Genomic DNA, 19,278 nt, shown 5'->3' on the forward strand with positions numbered 1-19,278 from the left:
CCATTGAGTAAAACTGAAAACGTGAAATGTAGAAATGTGGTACAATCAATCTCGGTGTTTGTGTGTTTTCTGGTGTTTGTTTGCCTTTTTTACTTAAAGCACAGTGACAGTGGGGCATTTGATAAAAAGTTTAAAATAAAGCAAGAGTAAAAACTTCTTTTTTTCTGAAGTATGTTAAAACGAAACGAAAAAAAATCTTTACTCCCTGTCACGCTGCAATCATTTTGTTGAACTTTTTACAGTTGCTTATTTAACTATGGTTTTGTTCGATAAAATATTGTGAGTAGATATTCTGCTCTTGAAATTGATCCCAAAAATCTCAACTCTTTGTACTATAAATGGCACGGCTCAATGTCAGTTATGAAGAAAAAAGGAAGGTACGTAACATCATTTTCAATTACTGTCAACGACAATTTTTGTAGAATGTTCCGATCGCTTCAAATGGTCGGACAGCTAGTTCCAGGCTTTCTCTCTGCACACTTTTTATTCGCTAGTAGTCTCAGAATCTTACAGATATTTGTATTCCGCCGACAGGAAGTGTGACACAATGGTGGACTGTTTTTAGGCTCAGGTCAGGAGCAGGCAGTGCGGACAAACATTAACACCGACCGACCACCGTGAACTGAACCTGAACCTGAGGCTGAATAATTGCATGAAATACCGGAACATATACTAACTTTTCTTTCAAATAAACGTTAGAGACCAAAAACTATCTTAAAAGATAGAGGTTCAAACCCATGCGTCCCTTTGTAACAAGGACCGATTATCCGGCAAAGTGCTTTAAAAAAAACGCTTCAAATGATCCATTATAATCCTGGCATGAATTTACCGGTCTTCTGGACTAGGATTGTCTTATCAATTAACGCTAAAAACAAATTCTTAAAACTATTTTATAACGTTTAAAATGATTATAAATTTCTGTATTTATTCAGAGAGGCTTTGAGTCTCTGAGCCTAATATTTAAAATTATTGTGATTACGGCTAGTAAAAAGTTAAAACTATTACTTAAATTTCTCTATATAAACTACAAATGCGTAATAATCTAACAAGGTGGTTCTGGTGGCTCCGTGTGTAGGACCTACTGACTGTAGGTCCACATGTAATCGGTGAGGATATGGCGGATGATGATGTCAACGCCACAGAAGCTGCAGAGTGAAGGACTGGATTTGGTGAGGATGTAGGAATGGGTTAGGTGTGTACAACAAGGTGTGTCAGGTGTTAGTTGCTGAAGTCTAGGTCGGGCCAGCAATTGCACAAAACCCCATTGAGAATGTTTTAATCGATTTTTACAAAGACAGTTCATCTCAAGCATTGCCAACGATTTGTGAACGACAAAGTGCATGTTTTCCATCATACTCATATGCCTTTTAGACAGTTACTCTGACCTCTGGATCAAAACTTCAGAATGGCCTTTGTGGCATAAGCGACAAAGCTTGCATATTTCTATTCAGTTTCTGTTACATTTTACTGCTACACAAAACAGTAAAAGTTCCCATAATTGGTTCTCTATTTCACGTTTTAGCATTTCTCCACTATTACCAGAAGCCAGGATGAGGCTTACTGTGCGAAAGTACTTCGATATAAAATAAAACTCAAATAAACAAACAACCAATTCCTGTTCCTCGGCTCTTTGACCATAGATGATCCAAATGATTCAATTCTTTAGCTTTAAATTTGTAAATTACTTTTTGTTACGTAGCATAAAGTCGACCCTCACCCACCCCTTCGAATGTTACGTAATTAATGGGCGACTTTTAATTTGGTTCCACGGTCTAGCGCTGCATTTCTGCAACCGCTGCTGGATTCGATCTCTGACAGGCAACTCCACTTGATCTCCTGCCAACGAGGTCCAGCAACACGTGTTACACTGTCAGAAGCAGCTTAGCTTGCACGTGGTTCATTCTTCTACATCCACCGGACGTATCAATGGGCATTTTGTCTGTTGCTGGTGTCTTCTGCAGTGTTTGTTGAGTTCATTACGTTAAGTAATACTTAACAATGCTCCTAAAGATTGTCATTTGAATTTACGATCGTACTGAGGTGGACAAACTCTTTTACCATCTCAAGATCGTCGCCGGCAACGACCCTTGTCACATCCAAAGTTTCTGGTACATTTTCTTCGTTTCTTCAATGAAACTTCTAAGGGTTTCGCGTTTCGTTTGAGTGTACGCCTCACTCACCGCAGTAGTTATCCGTTCGACAGTTTAAATTTAATTCGAAAAACCAAAGAACAACTTATTTGAAAGGCAATAACAACAGCTCAATCCTCTCTTAGTTGTGGGCTGTAGGTGCGAAAAAAAAAGCGAAGAACAATAAGGCGATTGCATTGTATGCTTGACATCATATTTACGTATATAAACTGTACTTAAAATGCTATTCCAATGTCTTAACACCAAAACAACGTCTAGGTCCAGAATGTAGAAAGAACGACAAAAAACCCTTCTTTTCACATGACATCCTTCAACTAGTATCAACCACAAAGCATTGTTTTTAGTTGTGCTTCCGTGTATCATTAACACGTCTTTGCAGATATGGCAAGCATGTTCTGATTTCGCAGAATTTATATAAAACCGTGTGCTTCACGCTAGCTCCAAGTTTTTCCTTTTGTCTATGCTGTCCCGGTGGTTCTGTGGTCTCGCGGCTCCAATATGCTGTCATCGGCATATTTGCGCCTTAAATTGCACAAGAGTAGAATATGTGCCAGTGTACTTTTTGGTGTACTTCTCTTGCTATTAGCATTCATCTTGACTAATGGATCGTTTGAAAGCAGCCATTGTTCATGTGAGATAAGTGAAGAACCCAGTGCATCATCGCCAAATAATGTGAAGTCAGAGCAACATTCTGAAAGTGTGTGGAAAGACTCGAAAACACAGCCAAGAGTACAGAATGTTGTTCGAAAACGAAGACGGGTTAGTGAACTGTATGTAAGGCCAATTGTGCCTGTACGTGCGGAAATACTTAAAGATGGATCACCTGTTCAAGTGTATCAGCCGGAAAAAAGTAATACAGCCAAAGAATCAACGGTTCTCAAATGGAATCAGCCCAACAATCCAACGGAAATGCAGCAGCCAAACGTAGGACTATTCCAAGATGGCTCATATGCACGAGTTTCGCAAAGGCAAAGTAACCGTCCATTCGAATGGCAACAACTGAGTCAAAGAATATTGCCCTATAGATTAGAAGGCAAGGGACGAACTGGAGCAAACCTCGATAGTTCCCTCTTTCCGCAGCATAGTGATGGTACAGGGATATACAACACGCACATTAGCGGGAATCCGGCAGATGGAGGGAACCCATATATTCATCCGACCAATAAGCCTACGGAAAACTGTTACTGTCCCTATCCACTGAGGGCAAAGAATAAACTCTGTTATCATATGGTATCGTGCTTTCCAAGAACAACTTCAACGATGTCTACTACAAGTTCAACAACTGACAGTACAACGACTGACAGTAGAACGACTGATAGTACAACGAATGACAGTACATCGACTGACAGTACAACGACTGACAGTACAACAACTGACAGCACAACGACTGACAGTACAACGACTGATAGTACAACGACTGACAGTACAATTACTGACAGTACGACGGCTGACAGTACAACGACTGACAGTACAACGAATGACAGTACAACAACTGACAGCACAACAACTGACAGTACAAGGACTGACACTACAACTACTGAAACTACGACCACAACGACTCCCACCACAACGACCACTACTACTACGACTCCTACAACAACGACAACAACTCCTACTACTACTACAACGACTTCTGCAACAACTACAACGACTCCCACCACAACGACAACAACAACTACTCCTACTACAACCACAACGACTGACACTACAACGACTACAACGACTCCTACAACGACCACTACTACTACGACTCCTACAACAACGACAACAACTCCTACTACGACTACAACGACTTCTACAACAACTACAACGACTCCCACCACAACGACAACAACAACTACTCCTACTACAACCACAACGACTGACACTACAACGACTACAACGACTCCTACAACGACCACTACAACCACGACACCTACAACAACTACAACGACTCCCACCACAACGACAACAACAACTTCTCCTTCTACAACTACTACTACGACTCCAACCACAACCACAACGACAACTACTCCTACTACAACTACTACTACGACTCCAACTACAACCACAACGACAACTACTCCCACTACAACTACAACGACAACACCTACCACCACAACTACAACGACCACTACTACAACAACAACCACTACCACGACTCCCACTACAACAACAACGACTAGACGACCTAATAATGGAACGCCACCAACTAGGAATCCCAGAGACCCAGCTCAAAACACAGGATGATGAGGAAACACTATTTTACTGTAGTTAATAGTGTGGCCGTATCCTGTGTTAGGTTTAAAAGTATGTGAAATTTTAATTTAAAATAATTTAATAATAATAATTTAATAACGCTAATTAAATTAATAAATTAAATTAAAATAATTTAATTTAATTTTTTTAAATATTAATGTTTTGCGTCTCAAATTGTTAAATAAAAGAATTAATTATAATTGCTCATAAAATGTGTTTTTTTTTGTGGAGAAGATGCTGGTACAGGCGAGAGTTTTTTAATTATTTATGGTAAGCGGTCACCAATTCAATCTTAACCTAATAGGTGATGTGCATCGACTCTACGCGGTACGACGTACGCTTCTGAAACACATACCTCTGCGATTTTGTAAACATCGTACGTGTTGCTGGGAGAGTGCTTTCTTTGAATGCGACGTGTCTGAGCCACGTGCCCCATCAATGGCAATTTCCCGTAGATGCTAGCTTAGTTGCTTCTGTACGACCCTTTAGTACCTCTACGACCATTGAGTAAACCAGAATGCATGCTTTGGAGCTACTGATACTAGTGCTCGCAGTGCAGCAAGTGACAATCGCCTATCAACACAACATTGTCGAGTGTGTAAAGCCTCGGTCGAAATATCGGCTACAGCAAGAGTGGAGAAGTGGAACGTTTCGCTTTGATAGTGATCAGTTTGAACCGACCCATTGGGAATGGCAACGAAATGCAAAGAAACGGACAACCGCCACGAAAGGTTCAAAACTCGGTTCGGTGGCTAGCAAGAAGCCTGCTGACGCTAACGCTAAACTGTTGTGGAAAGTAGAGAACCGGCATGATGATTATGATTCGTTAATGTCATCCGAGGATGATGTAGCCGTGTGGCCAGAGCAAAGATTGGCCTCTGTACCTTTAAACGGAAAAGCAACTGGTAGGCATGATAACTTTGGTGTGTCCCCGTTTTTGGGAGGCAAGCCAACGGTTCCTCCCGCTAAGCCGTTTCCCGAGAATGCTTTGTTTTCGGAGGAAACTTATACTTTCGATAGCGCAAAGGACGGGGAGATAAATAGGGCCCATTCCCAGCAGTACGAAGATGTGGAGCATGTGTGTGAAATTTGTGGTGGAATTGTAACGACTACAGACAGTGCAATATCGACGGTTTTGATCAATCATTTGGCAGAATCCAGCAATCAAATTCTATCCATTCAACCGTATCCTAAGGCAGCTATTCGCAATGAAGCGTACATAAATGATCATATGCCTGCTCAGCCATTTGTTGGCCCTGTTCCCGATGTGCCTTATATGCGGAGACAACCAGAAATCATCACTAAAGTGACTATCCAAACAAGTGAAATGTTAAATGCCAGGGAGGAATCATCGACTACAAACTACCCTCTTTCCAGTACCACAAAGTCTTCTACACCTTCTACTACAGCATGTATGCAACGGCTCAACCCGACGTCACATGCCACAGTTTCTGCAACGCCATCGAATCATGACGCGGATCTATCAGAACAAGTTAATACAGAAACTTGGGCTACACCACCATCGGAAAATCTTACTACGAAATGTGATGATAATGAACTAACCACAGTATTAACGCTATTAATCTCACAAGAAGTTGTTAGTTCACCAAAACCAACGGTCCATCACACGTCATTAGAATCGCAATCGTTCATAAAGACGACAAGCGCAAAGGCTCCATTGGAGGCAACATTACCAGCAACACAGTTATCCACTAATGAGCCAACTACAGTCTTCGAACCTAATGGAGCCCATACTGACGTGGAAAATTCAACTGCAGCTGCTGACCCGATGGATCTTGTGACTGAAGTTCATGCTTTAAAAGCGATGTCCATGGAAGAAACGGAAACCGCTGTCACCGCTGTCACCCATGCTGACGTAGAAAATTCAACTGTAGTTGCTCACCAGATAGATCTTGGAACTGAAGATCTTGCACTGCAAACGATGTCCATTGAAGCAACAGAACCTGCTATTACCGCTATCAGTCATAATGAAGCGAAAAATTCAACTACAGCTGCTGATCAAATAGATCCTGTGACTGAAGGCCATGCATTACAAACGATGTCCATTATTAAAGCAACAGAAGCCGCTGTCACCCATGTTGACGTGGAAAATTCAACCGAAGCTGATAATCCTGCGACAGTGAAGCCCATGGAAGCAACAGAATCCGCCGTCACCGTTCTACCAGCTTTCAGCTCTATATTATCACAGATCACACCTGACACATCCCAGATGCTTCTTCCGGAGACTCTACCCCAACTTCCAACCATGGACCTTACCATCGACAGGGATGGATTTGATCATGAAGAAGCTCATGAATTACTACAGGCGGATGGGTTCTTCAAACGCGTTTTTCACATGATCTACACCTTGCTGCGATCGATTCTGGACGCAATCGTGTATCTGTTTACAGACGATTCTTCCAACTCCCCTTAGAACTCCCCGTAGAACCTTAAAACCCAGATTAACGATGTTTCACTAAATATATTCTACAAATCCCACATTGTATATGAAAATCTTTTTGCCTAAGTAATAAACATACAAGTAATTCACATGATTGCTCACTTCTATATTTGAAAAGTGGTGTGTACATTAACCTAGACTAAGATCACAAAGATGGCACAGGACACGGAACGCCGCCAGGAAACCAAAAATTTCGAAAACACAAATGTCCGGTGTATTAATTCAAAAGCATACAACCAGTGACGCATGCTGCTAGATTGTCAGTACGTCCGATATGGTGGACACGTTATCGCCGGCCATGTTGTGCTCGTCTTGAAACCGGGCGTACCGTACGTGTGGGGAGGGTTGTGTGCGACTTCTCGACGGTACGGTGTGCAGCTCGTCGGCTAAACGCAGCACAGCCTTGCGCCGCCGATAGACCACAATCAGCACTACCATTGCTAGTGAAGCGATCGCCATTGCACCCAGGATCGTGTATCCGATCGAGGAAACTTCCAACGACTGGTTGCGCAATGCGTTGGTTCCGGTTTCGTTACCACCACCACCCTGCAAAAGGGCACTAGGTCCATTATCGGCAATGGACGTGTTTGCTGGCGATGCGACGGGAAAGCTTTCGGTAGGTTCGGTCGCATTGTCCGGTATCGAGCCAAGCGTCAGCATGTCACTTTCGGTAACAGTGACAGCTTCGGACGTGTTGGTGGGCAGGTTTGCGCTTGATGGCCCCGAAGTTGTCGGTCGGTCGGACGCTACGGTTAGTGGCTCGGTAGAGCTTCCGTGTTCTGGAACGGTGGTAGAGTCTGGTGATGGTTCTGTCACGCTAGCTGGTAAAGCCATTGTCGTAGATTCCGTCGATGAAGCATCGAAGAAGGTCGTCTCTGTGTCGTTTGAAATTCTACACGGATGTAGAGCGTAAATAAATTTCTATTGAATACGTAGTAGGGAAAAACTTTTGTATACAAACCTCAAGTACGCTAACTTAGTACAGTTACATCGGACCTCATCCGTGACAGTTTCTACCGTGGTGCAATGTTTGCTGCTCCAAGCGTTGTTCTTCCAAAGTTGACACTGAAATGGAAAATAATTTTTCTTTATTTTCTGTCATAACTTGCAGCTGCCAATGAAATAGACAATGAAATGCTTGAAAATGAAACATTGGCGTGAATTTTTACTATGGAGGGGACAATTCTTTTTCTTCTTTTTTGATTCTGCAAACACAAGAGAGTCTAAGCGGGCCTCTACTAGCATATTTTTTTACTTAAATTCCCTGCTACTGGATAGTCAGTCTTGTGTAAGAGATCAAGATCTGGATGGGATTCCAATCTCGGTCCTCCTATGTGAAGGCCAGCACATTAGATACTGAGTTGTTAAGCATGTCTAACTAAATTATCTTCCCAATCACAACATTCCGATGCGTAGAAGGGATGCTCAAAGAGATGAGACAAAAATAGGTATTAAAATCGTATACGACGTTCAAAGTAAACTAGCACGACTGAATAAGCTGTTGTGAAATGTTAAACCAACATACGAACCTTTTTGATGATCATGATGATCATGATCACAAGTCACTTTGTGGCGTAAAGATGAAGAGAATTCTCGAGAATCATCCTCACTAACATAGCTTTACCTTATACAATTAGTCTTCGAAGCTACATTTTTCCATCATACGAAACTTCTTTTTCTTCTTCTTTTGACTTAACGACTTACTAAGTCACGCCGGCCATCCAATGGCTAATCCAACCCAATTGCTAAATAGTAAGTCCTCACTACGAAGGAACGATCCGGATGAGATTTGAACTCCGATCCTGCCGTGTGAAGACCGGCGCCGTTGCCGGTATACCACCTTCCCGCCCCTATACTTATTATACGCCACTATTACTACTACTATTACATTATTACTATTATACGAATCTACATCAAATATCTTTTCAAACCCCTTACCGTCACATTCGGCAATCGTCTTCCATCCAGCGACCACAGAAAGTAGTCACTTCTCCAGTCTACCAGCGTCCACATGCCACCCTTCTCGACGGACAGTACGAACGCTTCGTAGAAACCCAAATCCAGCTCGTGTGCTTCCTTTTCGTTGAACAAATCCCGCGCGTAATAGATACGACCCAGACAGTAGTATTCCGTGTCGGGAAAAGCGTCCAAAAATTTCAAACGAGCCGGTGAAGCACTAAGCAACACTTTGTTCGGTACTGGCACCTGTCCGAAGGCTACTTCCGATAGGCTACGGTACCGGTTCATGTGTAGCGTGATGAGTTGTCCCACGTAAATGTATTGCGTTTCGACTGTGCAATAGTTTTTGGTGGCCTGATGTACGAAGCTTAGCAGGCTGAGGCGAGCCTGACTCGCGGCGGATACGTTTTTCGACACGGTTAAGCTTTCCATTAGGGACAGTTTGGTGTTGATTTTGGAGATGCTTTCGGGAGCGTTGGCCATCTGTGGCGAACGTTTGATTCGGCGTGCAGTGTCTAGCGATGATGAATCCATCAGTTCCAGTAGCTGCTGGAACAGCTCGTGATTGTTCGCTTCCTCCAGATCCAGGATGGGTTTCGTTTGCTGGACAAAGTCCTGTACGGATGCATCGGATAGGTACGCTGTTTCACCGTACACCTTGCGAATGTGCACGATGGATTGCTTCAGAAGGTCGATAAACCGACGGTATGTCGTGTCGTACTGAGACGAATGGCGATTCCGCAACGTTATTAGCAGCTCGAAAGCACACTTGAGTGCATCGCGATAGTTGAGACGATCGAAATATGCTTCGATCGCTTCAAAAGCGTACAACATAGCTTCCTTCGATGGTTCCATGCCCGGTGCGATGGATAAATTGGGACCGACGATCTTCGTACATGCGTGGCGCGAATCACAAACGATCGCATACGTGCCGACCTGTCCAGTTTTAGTGTACGGGAGAACGGTTTCGGCCGATGTTATTTCGTAGTTGCTGGCAACATGTATGTCCACCCCATCCGCTACGTACCAGAAGCTATATCTCAACGGATAGTCCCGTTCCGTGTCCTTTGCAATGCCGGTCGATAGCTTGAACACGGTCTCCAGGGCCGTCCCATTGTTCCCCGGGGAAATCACGATCGGTAAAGCTTGTGGTGCACCGTTCGTCTCCAACACGAACGTCCAGTAGCTTTTAACCTGTGCACGCTGCGTCTGGCCCACCATTTTGCTATCATCGAACGGTTCCGGACATACCGTTTCCAGTCGTAGCTTGTAACGTACATCCGGTTCGAGTCCTTTCCATGGTCCTGTTACCATACCACCCGGGATGGACAGTACGATATCCTTCACAACAGTATCATTGCCGTAGTCAACCAGCTCCGAGAGGAAGTTTTCCTCAATGTCCCGAATAAACAGCCCACCCAAGGTGGTGCCATTCGGCAGCAGAGCAGGGTCAAAATAAGCAAAACCTTCTTCACCTTTCACAACCGTCCAGTTGGAGTAGCAGTTCGGTACAAGTCCAGCAACGCTTACGAGTAGCTCGAATGGTTCATGGGCAATGGCTGGATAGTTCGACCACTGCAGTATCCTTACGGACGGGGTTACCTTTGGATTAACTGTCAACGACGCGTGGGATTCAATTTCTTCCTGTAAGTCAGTCAAGACGGAACCCTTTACGTGATACTGTCCTTCGTTGTAGAAGGTGACGACAACAGTTCCATCCCCGATATCGAATGTATCGTTACAGTTGCTGTCGTCACCCATCTTCTGACATGACCACACAACTTCACCTCCAGTTGCATACGATCGTAACTGGACGGCTTGATCGATCCCGACTACAGCTTCGACAGGAAACAGAACTACTTCCAGGTCGCGTTTCAACACGCTCACCGTCATATGTGTCTTCGCAATAACCTCCTCCACAGTCGACGTTGAGTACACCGATACTTCAATATCGTACGAACGGCCCGGGAGCAAACTTCCTGCCGGTATCTGTAGCATCTTTGACCGCTCCATATCGACAACCACCAGCTCACCACCATCGCTCAACGGTCCAACCGTCCAGCGGAAATAGTAATCCGTTCGTCGTCGACAGAAGATTAATTGTGCCGTTACAATGTACTCCACGTCGGCGTACGTTTTCTCAGCACCGAGCATCAACAGGGACACATCATCACTGCTCCGGCTCGATCCTCCATGCTCGAACGAAGCACCCTGCTCCACGTTCCTATACGTCATGGTAAAGTTTTGCTCCTCACTTTCCCTACCATCGGCATCAACCGCAACGACACCGAACGTGTACACAACACCCGGCAGCAGCTCATCCGTACCGATTGTCATCTCACCGTTTTGGGCGATCGTATCACCATCCCGGCGTACGCGCTGTTCAAGCTGCCGAACGGCACGCCAAAGGCCAACCGTGTGCCGTTGACTGATAAACCCGGTGTCGCCTAGTAGCGTGAAGTACGTCTTCACACGGTAATGCAACCGTTGGCCGCCATTTGTTTGAAAGCTGCAAGGCAGGAGGTAAAGATCGATAATGTGAATTTTCTCCTGAAAGTGCATTTGCTTTTTCAAACCACATCAAGGGCATGGATTAATAAACGATAGGACAGGAGACCTAGGCTAGAGGCCAGCAACAGAGCAAGACAGCAAAAGGGTCTAAATCAATAATTTATGCGCTTCTGCGCGCCATTAACTAAGCGACATAAATACTCGCACGGTGCCTTCGGTCCGTGTCGTACGACTTACCCGATCGTTAATTGGCGTGAGGATTGTGTAGCATTCCCACGGGTCATTCCGGCGTCGGCTGCACTATTATTATCGCGGTTGGTTCCATAAGCTTCAGCTGGATTACATATGAACTCGGGCGCTATAATGCGAAAGGTTGGTTTTTCCTGAGGCGAGACATTAAGGCATTAATATCTTCGAATATCTTAAAGTCTCAAACTAAAGAATACTTACCGCGGTGGCTCCATCCATGAGGACCAACAGAATCATCCCCCAAAGTATCAACGCCATCTCTAGGTTTATAATGACTTTTGCCGACCCTTCCACGTTCAAACATTCCTTAAAACACCTCTACTCCAACCGCCAACCTCAATCAATCACTAAGCGGGACCACCGTACAGTCGGACGAGTCCCGTGCAACTGGACGCTTTAAATCCTTCCTGGTCTGGTTGGAGCGTGTCTAGATGAAGGAAGTAAAAAAAAAATTGATCCACACGACACGCACGCAAACGGTGGTGACGCCGTCCGTCACCAATCCTGAACCTGTTGTATGCTCGGAAGGACCCACAGCCGCGTTACGTGGCTGCGTCGGGAATCGATAGTTTACGTTCAGCTTTGGGTTCGTTTCGTGACTGACCGACTGACCGACAAGCAACCTTATCGGTAGGATTCATTTAAAAACACACACACACACACACTCGAACACGTAGCTATATACCGGTTGTACCCGGTCATGCAAATTAAGGTCTTCGGCTCCTCGCTAGGCTGACCGTTGAATGGGCCAACGGGTCTGCTGAAGAGCACCCGAACACTTTTTTCACTGTTTTAATATGCAGTTTGTACTGTTGCTTAGCTCAAGCTACTATTTATCGTTAATTATTGCTAATTGTATTAGAAAAATATTGTTTTCGAAAATTTCAAACACATCTCAAAACCTTCAACTGCACCGGTTCGGTTGCAACTGCCATGCACACGATGCAAGCCGCATACACACTGCTTTGATTTTGCTACAAGTTTTTTCTCCCATTTTTTCCGTTTCTTTTGCTCTTTTATCCATACAAAATGCAACCACCAAGAAGGGCCCTTTTCTGTCGCAAAGGGATCCTTTTTGCTTTTTTCTGTTCTGTTGTTTCTCGTTCCATTCGGTGATACGCTGGTGCGGGCGAAATATTCTTATGCTTTTGCATCCCCTTTCTAGGTGACCCGAAGGATATGCGTTTGTTATCCTTTCGCTGCTTCATCCGACCAAGAGCTTACCCGCACACATATACATACATCCGTAAGGAATACGAGAGAACCACCGGGATTTTGCAGATGTGGTCTAAAGACGATATCCTTTCGCTCTTACGCACTGCCTCTATCGCTGTGCCCACATTGCCCGACGAATGGATAGCAAAGAGTACATCCGAAAACAGTGTGCAGGAACATATTTTTCATCCGTCGTTTGTTTTTCTGCATCGATACATAATATCTTTGACCAAACCACCCGAAACGAACGAACGAACCAGAAGAATAAATACCCAAAAAAACAGCAAATCTGTGCAGGCCAAAATGGCATGCCGGGGTGGACAAATGTGTAAAGGTTTGGGAGGTAAAGCAAAGCCACAGGCAGACACACACACAGTACCACAGCCATAAGCAAATGCAGCTGCGGGTGTAGAGGTACTCGCGCCTCAGTTGCATCCGACCGAATTGAGTAGAATGCGTTCGAATGCGTCTGGCTTACAGATGGATGGAACGGATGTAGCTTGGAAAAGGATTAGAACAGTATGGGGGAATATTTGTATCCTTCCTTATTTTTGGCATTTTTATCAAATTTATCGTATTCATCTCTCATCAGCAATTCGAAATTACCAATCGTATCCATTTGTTAGGGATCCTTGCACAGTCGCTCAGCTCTTTTCTGCTAGATTGCTTAGCTGAGAAATCCGAAAGGACACGACGGTTGGCATACCCGTTCAGCACGAGGCGTAGAAGAGCACAGCGAGATCTTTGGCAGGGTCAAGTACAGTCAAACCTGTCGGAAATCGGATGGAGGACTGCAGCCCTAGACCAAGTTTTCTGAATACGGATGAGAGTCCTGGCCATGTTATCTAGAAGTGCTCAACTCTGAGCAGGTCAAAGAAGAAGAAGATTTAAATAAGAAACTTGATGCGAAGCTAAATTTAAACACCCGATTGTAGGTCCCAAGAGCTTGTTTGGATTGCACCCCATCGCCATGTATCAACAAATTGGTTTGAGAAGAACATATGCTTGACATTTTGCAAGTACGCAGAGCTGACCATCACCAAGTATAGAAAACCAACAATGACAGGGAAAAGCATCTCGTAGTTGTTGAAGCAGGCCAAAGAAAAAGATATGTGCTGCATAACGAATTCCGAATGTCCACAACATTACAGGCGGTATCGCCAAAACGCTTAGCTAACTTTTGCTCCAGGAGATTTGTTTTTCCACTGCTAGTGATTGAACTTGTATCTTGGAAATAATGTGCGAGGAAGATGAGGTAGCAAAACTCTTCCACCACTCCGTCAACGTCAATTGATGCTCTACGACCCAGTCGGTTTCTATCATCGTCAGAGTCACCGATGAACAGGTACTTAGTCTTTGTCTTAAGAGAAGTATTGAAAGGTTTGAGGTTGTCGAAACCTGCGCATTGGATGACCCATTGCAGCACAATCTTGAGTCCCGGCTGTGAACGACGGTGGCTCAGAAAATCGATACTGCTGCATAATCTTCCAACACTCGATCTCAATCTGTGAGTTTCGTATGCTGCCTTGAAGTTACTGAACGGATCTTCTACAGCGACATCTTAATTAGTTATTCTGCTGTCTCATAGGCATGCATATGCATGATTATCCCAGGATAACCATCTCTTCCACGCTCAACTATAAGCTTAATTGCGTGACTTTCAACCCTAGTGCCGTGACAATGCCTTTGTATTATATCCTAATAATTATGTGACTATAACTTTAGGCCGCTCACAAGCCAGTCAGCCCAGGATTATGTGCTTGACGGGTTAATCTTGCTGGGTAAACAGTATGTCAAGGATCTAGGCGTCTTGCTTGACACAAAGCTTTCCTTTAAGGATCAGCTTTACCACGTTGTGGCTAGCAGCAGTAGGGTTCATTGGTTGATCTGCAATATGATCTCCAAACTCATGCGCTTTTTTTTTTCTTTCATTGCGAGACTCCTCCTGTAGAGGCTCAAAACTTCCGCTGCCTCAAACATTACCCTTAGCTCCAAGGAGCTAAAGCCGTCTCTGCTTTGACCAATATACCTCGGCCTAGTGGGTGATCTCGTAACTTTTTGGCTGTGTTCGCCTGCGTCTGTCTCCAGGCTTTTCTCAAACCAGAATTTGATTTCGGTGGGATAAACATAAAATCAAATTACATTATTGGTCTTAGCGTGTCTGTAGAAGTTCGCAATACCAATCACGATCGAACACTGCCATCTAGCAATGATCAAGCACTACCAATTATCACGATCTTTCTGACGTTATCACACCTTAATTTTTATTTGCATAATATTGGGATACACCTTATTTCAAAAGCCAATTTTAGTATAGAAATTGGGATTAAACTGGAGGCAGTTTAAATGCTATGTTTAAAATCAACTATTGCCATCTACATGATAAGTTTAATCGTGTTTATAAATAAGCACGTTACCTACTGGTCAACTTTAAAGCAAACATCATTTTCCCTACTGCAGTACTTGACCGCTGCTTCAGATCGCCGTGTAACATAAAATGCATCAAACACAAAAAAGACCCACATCAACCGACGCCAATCATCCAGCCTCATGCAGTGGATTTCCCATCTAAAACTAACAATTACAGACCACTCGCTGTCGGTCGTAATCTCCACAAGGTCACACACCGAACCGAACTGCGATCCCAAAGCGTATGGGAAACATTCTTCAGCAAACGAAGATAAGACGTTTATAAAATGGGAATCTTCGTTAGTCGCTGCTCATCACTCCGCTCAGGCGAACGTCACGATCAGCTGCAGTTTAGTGGAAAGCAATGGCTAAGTCGGCGGTCCTATGGTGCCTCATTCTGGTAGGTTTGTGTAGTGTGTTGGTAAGCGTAACGTCGGCAGAAAAGCTTCAACTCGTCTACCAGTGGTCACAGTTAAGATCCAGCACCAAAAATAATGGTAATGTAATGTTCTCTTAGAGTATGGGTGTGTGTGTGTGTGTGTGTGTGTGCTTTATCAAAAGTGTCCTATTTAATCATGCTCACGGTGATTTCTTTGTAGCATCACAAAATGTACTGTTTTCGGCAAATGTTGTCCCATCCGACGAGGACACATTCAATGCGTACGGCAATCTGCCGATGGGAGTGACACATCACAAAGGTTTCCTGTACGTAACGATACCTCGCCGACGTCCCGGCATTCCAGCGACGCTGAACGTTATCGACATGTCGCGCAATCCTGCCGTCAACGAACCAACGCTGGATCCTTATCCTAACTCACTGGTGAACTCACTGCGAGTAAGTCCATCGAATGTTCGGTTCCAAGTAGTAGTTTGTCACTTACCTTAACCTATTGCTCTTGGTTTTGCAGAATGATTTCGCTGCAGATCCGAAACGCATCATCTCGGTCTACCGTACCCAGGTCGATCGGTGCGATCGCTTGTGGTTCGTTGACACAGGCTATCTCGAATATCCGGGTGGTGCAGGACGACAGGTACAACGTCCCGCCCTGTGGGTCATCGACCTGACCATCCATCGTAGTGTGCGAAGGTTCGAGATACCGGAGGATATGGTTGAATTTGGGTACGGCATACCGAACATCGAGGTGGACGTCGATGAGGAGGATTGTGGACGAGCATACGCGTACATTCCCGACTACGAGTGGCGCATGTTGTACGTGTACGGATTGACCGAGGGTCGTATGTGGCGCTTCAAGCATAACTACTTCTCCTTCGAACCACGGTACGGAGATTTCAATATAGCCGAGCAACAGTTTACCTGGTACGATGGTATCTTCTCGGTGGCTGTCGGTGGCCAGTGGCATAACAGTGAGACGGAACGTACCGTGTATCTGCACGCGATGGCCTCGGTAAGTGAGATTGCCGTATCGAATCGGATTCTGCAGAATGAAACGCTGGCACAGCTCGGTAACGGTGCATACGGCCAGTCGTTCCATCATCTGGGTGCCCGTGGTCCCAATGCGCAAAGTTCGAGCCATGCATACGATCCAAAGACAGGGGTACTCTTCTATGCGGAAATTAATCGCAATGCGGTGGGTTGCTGGAACACGAAGAAACAATTTACACCCGAAAACCATGGCATTGTGCATCTGGATAATGAGGAGATGATTTATCCCGCTGATCTCAGGGTAAGTTGAGGAAATGGAAACGTTCATTCACATAAAAAGGAGAATTCATCGAATTATCGAATGCAAAAATGCTCATCTATTCTTTGTCTTTAGATTGACAGTAACGGTGATCTGTGGGTCATTTCCAATCGGCTTCCTATCTGGATCTACTCCCATCTGAATCGAACCGATGTGAACTACCGAATTTGGCGCCAATCTGCGTCTCGAGCAATTGCTGGAACGATTTGTGCATAAGCAAAACACACATGGCGATAACAAATAAAAGTCTTAGCTAAGTTTGCTCCTCATATAAATATACAAGCGTATCGTCATAAGTCCTCCATTCCTTCCTCCATGTTCCTTGACAACGTCTCAGCCGCGAATGACTCCGATCTTTGCTCTCTGTTCGCCGAGGATTTCTCCAGCAATTTCTCTGTTTTAATAGGTGGACAATCGTCTGTGACATTTGAGATCTCGAATTCCCCGGCTAAGAGCGAGTTATCTCGATATCATACACGTTCGAGGGACGCCATCTGACTCAATCCAATGTTCCGGTCTTACTACAGGACGTAACAAAACCATCACTCCATATCTCTTTGGGTGTACCACATCTCATCCGGCCACGTGGTTGACCTTAAATACTGTCCAAGCACTCTGTAGCCTGATAAGTTTTATTTGCTAACAAATCGTGAGACCACCTTACAGCACATAGAACTTGTACGCATTGTATTGAAACGCCTCCTCCATTGTTCATACACGCATAAGGGGCCAAAAATCCTTTTGGGCATTTTCCTGTCGAAAACGATAAAGAAAATTCTTCAGATTTGAATAGAGTTCACGACTCAGAGACGTACGTAAGTGCAGTATCCAAAAATTCTTTATAATTTCAGCTTCACCTGTCGCGATAGGTGTTTTGAGTGGATTAGTTGCCTCAGTTTGTAGTATGATCGGAACTTCTAACCCTGATCGTACTTCTGCCAGGGAACGGATCTTCCTATAAGCAGACTGAGCGTCCGCGTGGGATCCCCAACTCGAAAGGGGTCCCGAGCTCAAGTCGGAAACTTATTTACAGGAACATCAAAGATCTTTCCGATATCCTTTCCACCATAGGCTCTTAATTCGACTTCGCAACCCGGCAACTTGTCTAGAGGATGTTGAATTACAGGTCTCTCCACGAAAGGGTCCCAAAGTCATTTCCGTTTAGGGCTTCAAACGGACTAAATCCACCTCTGACTTCTACTACTGGTCCTTTAGGGCCGGTATCAGAATTTACGAGGCATGATTGTTATGGATAGTTTTTGTGCTATAACGCATGTTGTTCACATTAAGCCGCTATCACTCTGTGCCATGTTTTCCATAACTGATGTGTGATGTGGACAAGCGAAAGGACACTTGACTGTAAAATATTCAGGTTTGTATCGGCTGCAAGCACGCCCACTCCGTCGTCGTTTGATTCAATTTCTGAGCTAATTTTCAAGTCAACGTTCACACCACGTTTGTGCAGTTTCCCATCCACGGTAATACTTGCGGGTTTGGATTAAAATTTCACCGCTCCGTTGTGGTTTGATAAACCTATTAAACGCAGTTCTACTAACCATAAATCGTTTACCTTGAATCCAATATAATTATACTGCTAGCTGAACTTCGTGAAACAGGATCATGCGCATCATAAATGCTCACGTAAAAGAGTTTTCTCGTATCTTCAACTTTTCTATGGTCGACACATCACGGAAACCAATTTCTTTCACTTAAGAACAAAAAAAAATAAAGATAAACAAATTTTGTTAAAAAAAAAGGGAAAACCGAAACACTCTACTCGCTTACGGTTTTATTTTTATTCCCCTGGCTTCAGTTTGATGTTGTGTTGTTTGTACGAAAGAGAACACTACACAACTATCAGAGCTTACCGCACACCACACACACACACACACTACACATTCTCTGTTTCACTAAAAATCGTTTATCAAGAATCACTTTGTTTGGTTTCTTTGTAAAAAGAGGTCCTAAAGAATGAGTTTCTACATTATCAATAGTGAATTCCCTTCCATGGTGTAAGGATGAACGGGAAAAAGGGCTTGTCTACCTTAGTTTTGTCTTGTTTTGCGTCAACTCCTGTTTTTTGTTTACTTTTGTCTAATATTTCGTATCAAAACTCTCTACTATCAAACCGCAAAACCGCGCATAAGCATGTACTGTTTTATCCTTTGTTTCAGCCTTTGTTTTCTTATGTTTTTGTTCGAGCAAAAAGTGTGGTATGTTAGAAAGAGATTCGACTTATTTTTTTCCTACTTACTGTAAAATTCTCCTGCTTTTTCTGTTCGATGCGTTTACGCCAAAAAATGAAGAAACTTTTCTTCTTCTACTACTACTACTACTACTACTACTACACACTCTCACACACACACACACGCGCACGCAGTAG

At 44.1% G+C, this 19,278-nt stretch overlaps 5 protein-coding genes across 5 annotated transcripts in view; 4 read left to right on the forward strand and 1 right to left on the reverse strand.

The window, feature by feature from the left end:
* LOC126558283 (serine protease snake-like) overlaps positions 1 to 19,278 on the forward strand; it is a 483,926-nt gene that overhangs the window by 389,310 nt on the left and 75,338 nt on the right. The window lies entirely within an intron of this gene.
* LOC126558685 (alpha-tocopherol transfer protein-like) overlaps positions 1 to 19,278 on the forward strand; it is a 332,449-nt gene that overhangs the window by 226,851 nt on the left and 86,320 nt on the right. The gene's annotated exons all lie outside the window — the stretch shown is intronic.
* Positions 3,091 to 6,748, forward strand: LOC126566674 (salivary glue protein Sgs-3-like). The gene is made up of 4 exons (XM_050223280.1): positions 3,091 to 3,123; positions 3,231 to 4,333; positions 5,730 to 5,800; positions 6,675 to 6,748. The coding sequence occupies exons 1-4, from the start codon at positions 3,091 to 3,093 to the stop codon at positions 6,746 to 6,748; spliced, it is 1,281 nt and encodes a 426-aa protein (XP_050079237.1).
* LOC126566687 (uncharacterized) lies at positions 7,102 to 11,787 on the reverse strand. The gene is made up of 5 exons (XM_050223281.1): positions 11,770 to 11,787; positions 11,557 to 11,702; positions 8,788 to 11,317; positions 7,811 to 7,914; positions 7,102 to 7,741 (listed from the first exon to the last, which is right to left on the reverse strand). The coding sequence occupies exons 1-5, from the start codon at positions 11,785 to 11,787 to the stop codon at positions 7,102 to 7,104; spliced, it is 3,438 nt and encodes a 1,145-aa protein (XP_050079238.1).
* Positions 15,557 to 17,154, forward strand: LOC126558091 (L-dopachrome tautomerase yellow-f2-like). Its single transcript, XM_050214038.1, has 4 exons — positions 15,557 to 15,689; positions 15,792 to 16,027; positions 16,101 to 16,877; positions 16,971 to 17,154. Exons 1-4 carry the CDS (start codon positions 15,557 to 15,559, stop codon positions 17,109 to 17,111), a joined length of 1,287 nt encoding a protein of 428 aa, XP_050069995.1. The 3' UTR covers positions 17,112 to 17,154.

Source organism: Anopheles maculipalpis, chromosome 2RL (genome assembly GCF_943734695.1).
Source record: "Anopheles maculipalpis chromosome 2RL, idAnoMacuDA_375_x, whole genome shotgun sequence".
NCBI classification, from domain to species: Eukaryota; Metazoa; Arthropoda; class Insecta; order Diptera; family Culicidae; genus Anopheles; species Anopheles maculipalpis.